General features: G+C 43.0%; 2 protein-coding genes across 4 annotated transcripts; one reads left to right on the top strand and one right to left on the bottom strand.

Annotated features, from left to right (window-relative positions):
* The first annotated feature begins 499 nt into the window (after positions 1–499).
* Positions 500–2,703, top strand: LOC125522152 (protein yippee-like At4g27745). 3 transcript variants are annotated; one of them, XM_048687229.1, is made up of 4 exons: positions 500–592; positions 1,003–1,226; positions 1,512–1,608; positions 2,347–2,703. In XM_048687229.1, exons 1-4 carry the CDS (start codon positions 500–502, stop codon positions 2,572–2,574), a joined length of 642 nt encoding a protein of 213 aa, XP_048543186.1. In that variant the 3' UTR covers positions 2,575–2,703. The 3 variants fall into 3 exon arrangements, with proteins under 3 accessions (XP_048543186.1, XP_048543187.1, XP_048543188.1); XM_048687230.1 differs by lacking the exon at positions 500–592 and having other exon boundaries at positions 1,166–1,307; XM_048687231.1 differs by lacking the exon at positions 500–592 and having other exon boundaries at positions 1,171–1,307; positions 1,509–1,608.
* Positions 2,704–3,431: 728 nt separating this feature from the next.
* Positions 3,432–6,693, bottom strand: LOC125525545 (receptor-like protein EIX2). Its single transcript, XM_048690555.1, has one exon. The coding sequence runs from the start codon at positions 6,640–6,642 to the stop codon at positions 3,745–3,747; it is 2,898 nt and encodes a 965-aa protein (XP_048546512.1). The 5' UTR covers positions 6,643–6,693; the 3' UTR covers positions 3,432–3,744.
* Between the last annotated feature and the right edge of the window lie 4,695 nt (positions 6,694–11,388).

The raw sequence follows: 11,388 nt of genomic DNA, 5'->3' as shown, positions 1-11,388 counted from the left end.
GGGGCGGCGACCTAGGGACTAGGGTTAGGCTTAGGAGCTCGCCGCCGCCCCTAGCCGCCTCCCGCGTTCTCGATCGACCTGACCGCCCGAGCTGCTGCTCGTGACCGGCTGCTGCTGCTTGATTTTCTTTTGCTTGCTTGCTGCATGCTGGGTTGCTGCCTGCTAACATCCTAGCACGCATCCACCGAATCTGGCGCAGACATGGGGAATTTCGCGTCGAGGGATGCTTCTTCTTCAGTCAAAGAGGCACAAAGGGTATCAGCAACCAGCTGCAGGCCCAAGGACTCAAGGAGGAAGCACTGGGACTCTGAGAGTATTCAAGGTATGCCTCGCCTCTTTTAATCAGAGGGTTGCTCAGCTGGTAGTATACATTCTCACCACTACTAATTCTCATTTTCTAGCACTAGTGCAGTTGAGTCCCTGAGAGATTGGACCTGGTTTCCCTTGGTTGTCCAGTTGTTAGATTCCTAATTTGATTGGTGAACCAGATTGGTTGGAGATGGCGGAATTGGCCGGGCCGCGGGTGTACAGCTGCTGCCATTGCTGGAACCACGTCTGCCTCCACGACGATGTCATCTCCAAGGCCTTCCACGTGAACAACTTCACCAAGGTGTCCTTACCGATTTTGGCCCCTGCGGTCGGGATCAAGAGTGGACAGAGCTTAATAATCAATAAATAGGAACTTAGATGAACCAGTTATGCTATACTGGTTGGGGATGCCATCCTAAAATTACTAGTAGTGGGTACTTGTCAACTAGGGACTTTAAATTGGCTCATCAACTGCAGTGGAGAGGTCCGACAATACAATATGAGAACGTTTCTGTAGCTGAGTTTAGCTAGCATTTGTGTTTCTATACTTACATAGCGAAGTTTCAGTTAACCAGAGATACTACTGTGATCTATCTACTGTGATCTGTCTATCTCAATTTTGATTTTGTTTGGAGGATAAATACAATACAAATACTATCTCTCCTTTGCTTGCTCTTTTGGATGTTGTACTAGGGGAGGAATGGCCGCGCATTTCTCTCCTCTCACGCCATGAACATCACCACGGGGGCCAAGGAGGACAGGCAGTTCATGACGGGGCTTCACACGGTCACCGACATCCACTGCCGTGGCTGCCGCGAGGTGCTCGGATGGAAGTACGAGAGAGCCTACGAGGAATCCCAAAAGTACAAGGAAGGCAAGTTCATATTTGAAAAAGACAAGATCGTGCAGAAGAATAGGTAAGAAATGGAAAAGAGATTCAACCAACCATGTGCCAGCCAGAATGTTCTTATGGATCATCCATGCCTTTGTACATAGAAGTACGTTTTCTTCTTTTTTAAACTACCAGTCTGTCGGCGTTATTTCCATGCCATTTGTAATTTGCAATGGTTATTAGTCATCGTTTGGTCATTCCGGTTTATGTATTCTACTACTCTGGAGCACCACATACTAGTACTTGTCCACTATCATTGTGTGGTTGTTAGGTTCCTAATTCAATTGGTGAATCGGATTGGTTGCAGCAGAGAGATGGCGGAACTGGTTGGGCCGCGGGTGTACAGCTGCCGCCATTGCCGGAACCACGTCTGCCTCCTTGACGATATTATCTCCAAGGCCTTCCAGGTGAAAAATTTCACCCAGGGAAGGATAATTTATTTGCTTTTCCTTGGTCATTACTGACTTTGGGCCTTTGGGCCTGTGTTAGGGATCAAGAGTGGACAAGCAGAGCTTAATCAATAAATAGGAATTTAGATGGACCAGTAATATATGTTGGGCTGGTTGGGGATGCCGAGCTAAAATCAGTAATAGTATCCACTAGCGGTTTTAAATAGGTCCATTCATCAACTGCGGTGGAGAGGTCCAACAATCTGACAACGAACGTCTATGTAGCTGACTTTAGCTAACCCTAAAAAAAAGCTGACTTTAGCTAGCATTTGTATTTCTACATTTAAATAGCGCAGTTTCCTTCAGTTAACCAGAGAGAAATACTGTGATCTATCTGTACCAGCAGTTAGTCATCTGAGGCTGTCACACGAGCTCCATTCAGATGTTGAGACCCCGATATGCTATGATCTGTCCATCTTTTGGCTGCTGTTGTCGTATCAACTAGGCTCTTTAAATAGGTTCATTATTCATCAACTGCAATGGAGAGGTCCAACAATACAATCTGAGAATGAAGTTTAGCCCTTGTGTTTCTATACTTACATAGTGGAGTTTCACTCAACTAACCAGAGATACTGTGATCTATCCATACAAGCTTCAGATGTCAAGACCTCGATACGCTATGATCTGTCTATCTCAATTTTGCTTGTGTTTGGAGGATAAATACTAGTACCTTTGTTCTTTCGACTACTGTTGTAGGGGAGGAATGGCCACGCGTTTCTCTCCTACCACGCCATGAACGTCACCACAGGGGCCAAGGAGGACAGGCAGCTCATGACAGGGCTCCACATGATCACCAACATCCATTGTCGTGATTGCCAGGAGGTGCTCGGGTGGAAGTACGAGAGGGCCTACGAGGAGTCCCAGAAGTACAAGGAAGGCAGGTTCATATTTGAACAGGCCAAGATCATGCAGGAGAACTGGTAGGCAAATAAACAAAAGATTCAACAAGCAATGTGCCAGCCAGAATGCTCTTATGACTTTGTACATAGCAGTCTGTCCGTATGTTCTTGAAGTAGCAGTCTGTTGGTCTTATTTCCATGCCATTTGTAATTTGTTGTGTGCGGAGACAAAATTATGTTCATTTGTGTGGGAACCATTTTCTCATTGATCGTAAATATAAAATGGATGGTTTTAAAAATGTGTGGTTGTATTTCCCCAATTTTATTCTGCTTCAGCATCAAATTAAGTAATGTGTCAAGGGTCGGTCGGTACCTTGTTCAGACCAATTGCATTTTTTCATTGACCGACAAACAGATGGCTCATGACAAGCCACAACACAAACACATTCATCCGAATACCCGAGTGGCTTTAACCTTTTTTTCATGGCAATAGTCGTTCTTTGTTAATGGTATGAAGCAGTTTCTAGAGTAGATTTGCTTAGCTTTGAATTTTCGTTCCAGGATTTTGACCTCTTCGGTAATTAAGTGTATCTCCAATGGCCTAGGTTTTACCATGTTTACCTGCGTGATTCCAGTGTTATTACTTTTCAGATCGCTCACTGGCTGTCCTGTTGGTCCAGGTTACAGAGAGGAAAAGGGCTCCAGGGGCTGTAGGCCATTGCGTCGCTGCTATCTAAAGTTGCCACGGATTTCTTGAATACAAGCAGATGATAGCAGCAGGCTGGCTGGTGTTATTACATCAGGTTTCTCTTATTCACATCCAATACTCTGCTAGATAACAGAAAAAACAGAGAAGCATCCAATACTTCTACGCCAACCATGAAACTCTAAACGATGAATCTACGGAGCAAACAATCAACACAACATCTGAACAGTAGCAAATACAGAAGTTCTAAAATATTATCATATACACACATAGAAAATTAGGATTCATCAATATCCTTTACAATAACTTCAAGCAAGGAAATACAGGAGTCCCATACAAGCTATGCCAACTGTGAAACTCTAAACTTTATGAAGCAAGGAAATACGGAACAAATAATCATTACAACATCTGAGGAGTAGCAAATGCGTTCAAAGGTATTATCATACACGCATAGACAAGTAGGAATCATCAATATCCATTACAACAATTTCAGGGAAATAAAAATCCATCCTAATATGTTGCTTCATGCTTCTTCAGAGATCTTGTTACTCAATTTGTAGTCCCCTTCCTGGCCCAGCTTTTCCATGTAAGAACGGCAAACACATACATCTGATCATATTTCTGGTCAACCATGCTGAAATAAGCAATCCTCCATGCTCTCTTAAACAACAAGACGCAAAACACCACCCAAAGACCCAGAATAAATCCCATAGCAAGTCCAAAATAAAAGGGCATTGGCTCAAAGGAATGTTCATTCCCTTTTTGATCATCTTTCCTTGTTGCATTCTTTCCCGGGCAACTGATTGGAAGAGGAAGCCCACAAAGACCACTGTTGCCACTGTACATGGAAGGTTGCTGTGTGTAGAGGGTGTCAAGCTGACGTCCGGATGGTATTGTTCCTGTTAGATTGTTATCAGACAGATCCAAGTAGCTCAAATAAGTTATATCTGATAGGCTCGAAGGGATCCCACCAGAAAGCATGTTCCTGGAGAGGTCAAGTGATTCCAAAGCCTTCAAGGCCCCAAGCTTATTTGGGATTTTCCCACTCAATTGGTTCCATGATAGATTCAAGTTTATCAATGCATCAAGAGCAGCTATTTCTTCTGGGATTACCCCAGTTAATTGGTTGAAAGATAGGTCAATGCTCACCAAATCCCAAATGCCAGAACTATAATTAAGTTCTCGTCCCTTGACGACCGCAGAGGAAAAATCAAGTGTATGGTACGTACCCAAGTTACCGACATAATATAGCTCATTCTCATAATTGCTTTCGTCCATTCCTATCATGGCCGTGATATTTGACAGATGCCACGGTATGGCACCTGATAAGCCATTGCCTGCTAGGTTCAGATGGTGAAGGTGACTAAGATTTGAGATGGTAGGTGGGATTTCTCCAGAAAACGTATTATGGTTTAGCCCCAGAAATCTTAGTTCAGCCAACTCTCCAATCCACAATGGCAACCTTCCGGAAAATCTATTATGTGATAGATCTAGAGACTTCAATTGTCTCAATCTTTTTAGAAATGATGGGAAATTGCCAGAGAATCTGTTGTTACTCAACATGAGAAAGCCAATGTCCATCACCCCAAAACACTGAGGAAGTTGTCCCTCCAAAAGATTGTTGCTTAAGTCCAAGGAGTTCAAGGCTTCCGCTTTGCAGAGAGATTTTGGAATACGACCAGTTATTTGATTGGAGCGCAGCGCTAATGATTCTAAATCTAGCCTCCCAATGTTTGATGGCAAATTTCCAGATAAAGAGTTTTCAGACATCTCGAAGAAGGTAATATTGCTTGGTAAGTTGGGGATTTCACCAGTTAGTTTATTTGAACTGATATAGAAATATCGCAGTGACATGAATTCCATGTTTCTTGGCAACCTGCCACTGATTTCATTGTTGGAGATGTCCAGATATGTGACCTTTGCAAATTTAGTGCTGAACCAGTCAGGAAGCCTACCAACTATACCTGTGCTTGATATATCCATATAGCGAATGTCCATCTGGAACTGAAGCCATGCAGGGAATGAAGGGCCCAGTTGGCAAGAGCGAAGATATGTTTCTTCTAAACTGAAGGGTGGCATCCAATCGGGGCCAAATGTAAGTCTCAAAGAATTCCAACCTAAACGCAGCACCTTTAGCCTCGTTAGACTTGTAAAATGTTCTTCAGTGAAGTCACCAATCAAATTGTTCCTGTTGAGATCCATCATGGTCAAGTTACAGAGCATACCGATCTCAGATGGCACAGGTCCACTGAGATTATTGTCAGAGAGATCAAGGCTGCTTAAACTAGAGAGCAACCCCACCCATTGTGGTATTCCTCCACTTAGGTTGTTCCGAGAGATGTCAAGAACGACTAAGCTGGTCAAGTGTGCTGTCTGGTCCGGTATGATTCCGGTAATATTGTTGTACCTCAAATGCAACTCCTGCATTTTATTCAAGGGACACTGGGGCATCCTCCCTATAATATCCTTAAAATTTCCAACAATTTGACATGCACAAAGGTCCAGGATTCTCAGATTGCATAGGTTTCTGAAGCTTGTTGTCATCCTCCCCATGTCATTATTAAATGACAAATCAAGGACTTGGAGGGATGTCATATGTGCCAGTGCATCAGGAGCTTGACCGTATAGCTGAGTTCTGGCAAGGTAGAGATGCTGGAGGCTTGTCAAATTCCAAAACCAACTCCGTGCCATTGGGTGGGCAAAGATGTTGCCCGAGAGTTGAAGCCTCTCCAGTTTTGTAAGGTTAATATGTGGGAGTGAATGATTTGCGGTTTGAAGAGAGCAACCCGCAAAACCGAGGACCTTCAAAGAAGGGATCATGTTGACGACATAAGGCCAATCAACTATTGTGCTGAGGTTTACCCCATTCATTTCAAGAGACTGCAAACTAGGAATGCGTGCTACCCATGAAATGTCTCTCGAGTACATACCACACCATGAGAGGTCAATATGCTGCAGGTTTGAGAGGTTGCCGAGCTGAGGGGGCACTCTGCCATAAAATGGTATTCCGGAGAGGTTGAGATATCTCAATCTTGTCAAAGAGCCCAAGAACTCCGGCATGCGGCCACTTGGGCCCTCGAGGTAATTCATGCTAAGATCAAGGTGCACAAGACGATCCATGGAGAGCAAAGAATTACTTATCTGGCCAACCATGTAGTACCCATCTGTATGCAGATTACGAAGCTGAAGCCTAAGGACATGGCCGGTCCGGTTGCTGCACTTGACGCCCCTCCACTGACAGCAGTCTTCCTTGTGCCAAGAGTCAAGGACGCCCATGGGGTCGCTGGTGATGCCGCGCTTGAAGGACAGTAGGGCGTCCCGCTCCCGCGGTATGCAGCTTACGCCGGCCGAGCCGCCGGACGGCCCGAGCTGAAATGCATCGGAGGCCAGCAAGGCCGTGGCAGCTAGGACGCATATGAGCAGAAGCTCGGCAGTGGTGGTATGCATGGTGAGGAAGACGATGGATCCGTCTCTGAGCCGCTACGAATTGGAGTTTATGGCAATTGTAAGTTTTTTCTAAGTAATATTGGTCCATGTGTCTGACTGAGTCCATGTTCCCTTACTGAATGGCAATCTGACAGCAACCCTGTGTGCAAGCATGTACACACGATTGTTGGCCAAGTTCACATCAGGAATGTAGAATTCCACACAAACTCCAAGCCCTGAATTCGTCTACACAGCAATCCGACGTGCACGTTCGGCAAGTGAAGAGCACCACATGGTTTAGTAGAGGTGCAGGCTTTTCCTTCCATTTCTCAGCTCACTGAAAGGTATATAACTATAAGTGAAGATAATTTCAGGGCAGTTTGACTGTTTCTTTTAGTCCTTGTTGCTGAAGCTGTCCCTGAGAAGAAAGTTCCGCAGGGTTGTGCAATGATCCAAAGGCGAGGAGGTTCATCCAGGATGAGCTGAACAAAACTGGCAAGGGAGCTCAGGGTATGGTGCTTTTTTCATGCTCCTTCATGAGGATGAAAAAACTGAAAGCAATGTTAATCTATCTATCTATCTATCTATCTATCTATCTATCATTCTATCTATCTATCTATCTATCTATAAGAAATTACCACATTAATTAGTAATTAGGAGCCGTTAATCTCAGTGGGACCGAATTATTACGGTCTGGATTAACCCATACCACGTTTATTAACATCTAATATTTCAGAAGGTCAACCGTGAGGATCCAAGACAGACTCATTGAATCAATCGCTATCTACTACCCAATTGCAGATCGTAGGTCACGAACGATTCCTTCTCTTCTTCTCAGAAAACAAATCCCCTTATCCTCACGTATACATGCAGGCCGCCGCCGCCGTAGCAGACGCCCTGTTCGCCTGGCGACGTACGGCCTCCCTTTCTCTTCTTCTCGGAAAAAATCCCCTTCTCCTCACGCAGCTGCTCTCCTGGTGTTAGGAAGTCTGTCGTGCTACTCCTGCCCCAGCCATCCATGATTGGCCTACACAAGTATCATATTACAGCCAGATTTGAGCAGGGGGAGGATCGATCTCCGAGGGCTTTCATATGTTTTGCTGGTAAGTACATCTTATATTCTCACAAGATCGAGCTAGCCACCATGATGATGCCAGATCCATCCAACTCCATCTTCTCACAAGTGTCAAGCTAGCCACCGTGATGATGCCAGATTCTTGCAGCTCCATCGTACTCCAACCCTCAGGTTCCTCTTCTTCTAACCAAATCCCAATAATTTCTTTCTTCAACCTTGATGCTGCATGGACCAAATTAGTAGATGGAAGATGTTTGGAGTGTGAGCTAATATAATGTTAAGGTTCAGCTTTGGTGAGAAACTGAGAACCCACACTCGTCAGATTGTAACATCTCTAGACAATTGATTTCTTCATATAATCCTATTGAGAATGGAGGAATCATAGCATGTATGTAAACTCTGTAGCTAGCTAATATGTAGTGCCTATGCTAATAAGCTTCTGTCCGAGCACCTCCAAATTACTAATCTGACCACATGGCAGCCCTGTCTTTGGGACAGACAGACAATTCAACAGTTAATACAAGATTTAAATCCTGCGTGATATGGCCACTATAGCGTTGCTATTGTGGTTGGACCTCAGCGCTATTTGCCCCTTGAATAAAATCGCATGATATATCCACTAGTAGAAAACAGGGCTTTGGTCCAGGCCGGGTCAGCCCATTAGTCCCGGTTCAGTCTAGAACCGGGACTAATGTGAGCATTGGTCCCGGTTCGTGCGGCTAAGGCAATAGTCCCGGTTCACTCGGGCCCTTTAGTCCCAGTTTAAGACATGAACCGGGATTAAAGGGTGCGATGACCATTAGTCCCGGTTCGTGCCTCAAACCGGGACTAAAGGTCTAATCTTTAGTCCCGGTTTGAGGCACGAACCGGGACTAATGGGGTTGAGACCTTTAGTCCCGGTTCGTGCCACGAACCGGTACTAAAGGTCCCATTTTCAAACTCTAACCCCCCTGGATCGCCTTTTCAGTCTTAAAAAAATAAAAGAAAATGATGGAAATGTCAAAAAAAAAAGAAAACAAGTTTCTCATGTGATATGTGGTCTAGTTGTTGGGAAAATTTGCAAATGTGAATTTTGACTTTATTTGCAAAATCTCTCTGAAATTTGTAAAAATGGGCATAACTTTTGCATACTAACTCGGATGAAAAAGTTTTTTATATGAAAAATCATCTACTTGAAAAGTTACATCCAAATTTAACCGGGGGAACCCCGTTAAACATTTTCAAAATCCTCAAAAACCGATTAGAAAAAAAGTTACGGGGCTTTTAAGATCTAGAGTGAAAAAATCGAAAAAATTCAAACAGCGGGCAAACTGTGGTCAAACAATGGTCAAACTAATTATTCTAGAATATTAGTGTTACTAAATAATTATTTCAGTTATTTCAATTTTGGTCAAACTGTGGTCAAACTGTGGTCAAACAATGGTCAAGCTAATTATTCAAGAAATATTAGTGTTACTAAATAATTATTGTTTTTTAAAACAATAGTTTCAAAATAAAACTATGAAATATGTCACTTCATGCTCAAGCAAAATTCCTGAAGGTTAATAGGATTGACATCTTAGTATTGTTAGGAAAACAACAAGTGCAGACTTGGAACGAGGGAAAATAGAACTCGGAAGTTAAGCGTGCTCAGGCTGGGGGAGTGGGAGGATGGGTGACCGTTCGGGAAGTTAGATGATTTGGAATGATGAGGGGTGATTAGAGGATAAATTGAGAAGTGATGAGGGGTGGTGATTACAGACTAGAGGTTAAAATAATTCAGAAATTTGAAAATAAAAAAAAATTCAAAAAAAAAATTCAAAATTTTTTTTTTAAAAAAAAAATCATAAAATTTCCTTTAGTCCCGGTTGGTGTTACCAACCGGGGCTAAAGGTGGAGCTCCACGTGGCCGCGCCCTTTAGTCTCGGTTCTGGATTGAACCGGGACTAAAGGGTCGGGGCATTAGTACCGACACTTTAGTCCCGGTTCAGGAACCGGGACTAAAGGCCCTTATAAACCGGGACTATAGGCCCTTTTTTTACCAGTGATCGCCAATTTAGCAGGAAATAGCAGTGCAATCATGCAATTCTAGATATGTCGCGGCAGGTCCAATGCATGCGATTTTAATCTGTGGTTGATACTAGACTGAAAAATTTAACACGGCAGTTACTAATATTTTGTGTTGGCAACTATGTCCACACGGAGAGCAATAGGCGTGGTTGGCTCGGTGGGCAGCAAGAAGCGGCTGAGATGTTCCAGGAGATGGCCATGACTGTTTGTGCTGGAGGCTGTACGCAAGGAGATCGATCTAGACAACATGAGTAATATTAGTGGCCTTATCATGGTATTTGGTGCAGATATATATGGTATTTGTTGCTTCCTTTTTTTTATTAGGATAACTTACATCATGGTATTCAGAGAAAGAGGTCTTAATGGTATCATTATGTGTTGTTTTTATATTTTTAATAAACCACATCCTTCTCGGCCTCTTCCGTCTCCCACCTTTAAATGGGATCTGTTTTTCGGAGATAAACAAACAGTGTTCGCATGTGTTACGTTTCCAGCCATAACAATTGATCAGCATGTTTGCTTGGGAGGTTCTGTACGTGCACCTGGCCGGACAAGCTGCATGCTAGCTTCGTGTTGGATCCGGTTGGAAGAAATCATTGCACTTGCTACCCACCGAGCCAACCAAGATCCTGTTGCAATCAATCATGTCTATACGATCTCCACAGAATGTATCCAGATTAATTTCACGTACAAATATTAGGGCACCTCCTGGAGTTTGGGTCGGTGCACAACTATACCCATCAGGTGAGCTTATATATATTAAACATCCTGCCGGTTTGCAACATCGCCGTTGGTCCAACTTCTCCCGTTGGGTGCCAAGGTTGTCTCAGGTCGGTAGCTGTCATTGGTCAAAAAATAATTGCTATCATTATTTTTTTGGATGGGGAGATGCTAGAAATTATTTATTCTATTGGTTAGATCCAATATGTTAATACATACTACACGACAAACAAGTTTTGATAAGTGTTTTGGACTCTCTTTGCCAGTAAAAGCTTGGATTTGGTGCATCTTCTCTAGAGACTAAACAGGTACTAATCTTCGAAGTTTTGCATTCTTTTACAGGTGAATTTGTTTGCATTCCTTATTTTCTATACAACAAAAGCAACAATTAAATCAGTCAATACATCAGATGAGTACTACATAAGACACAACAAAGCAACAAAAATGTATTAAACTAGAGAACCACTTATACGGCCCCAACTCTTAAAAGACATGTCCAACGTAAATTTATAACATCTCATTATTTAGTTGGTGTTTTTCCCTGCACTAACCATGTGTGCCATTTTATTATTTCTTGGTACAACTAAAGCTAGAGACATGTGGTCTGAGTGAAAAAAACTTGCAGCATGTTTGAGACAGAAGCTACAGAACTTATTAGGCAATCTATAAAATTCTTGATAGACAGTAGATGATTGTGATACCCAAGAGAAAACAAAACAAATACAGAATGCCAAGGTTGTATTTTCAGTTCAGATCGAACAATTATAATATCAAGTATGGTTACCAAGATTACGCTGTTGTATACAAACTTTTTCATAAATTCAGGAAAAACACCCATTGGTACCATATTCAAATTTTGATCAGGTATCCGCTATGCTGCAATGCTCTGTAGTGTTTTTTATTTGCGTGCAATATTTATAGTG

The sequence above is a fragment of the Triticum urartu genome, chromosome 7 (assembly GCF_003073215.2).
Source record: "Triticum urartu cultivar G1812 chromosome 7, Tu2.1, whole genome shotgun sequence".
NCBI classification, from domain to species: Eukaryota; Viridiplantae; Streptophyta; class Magnoliopsida; order Poales; family Poaceae; genus Triticum; species Triticum urartu.
Note: the sequence above shows the minus strand (reverse complement) of the source record. Positions and strands in the feature narration are given on the sequence as shown.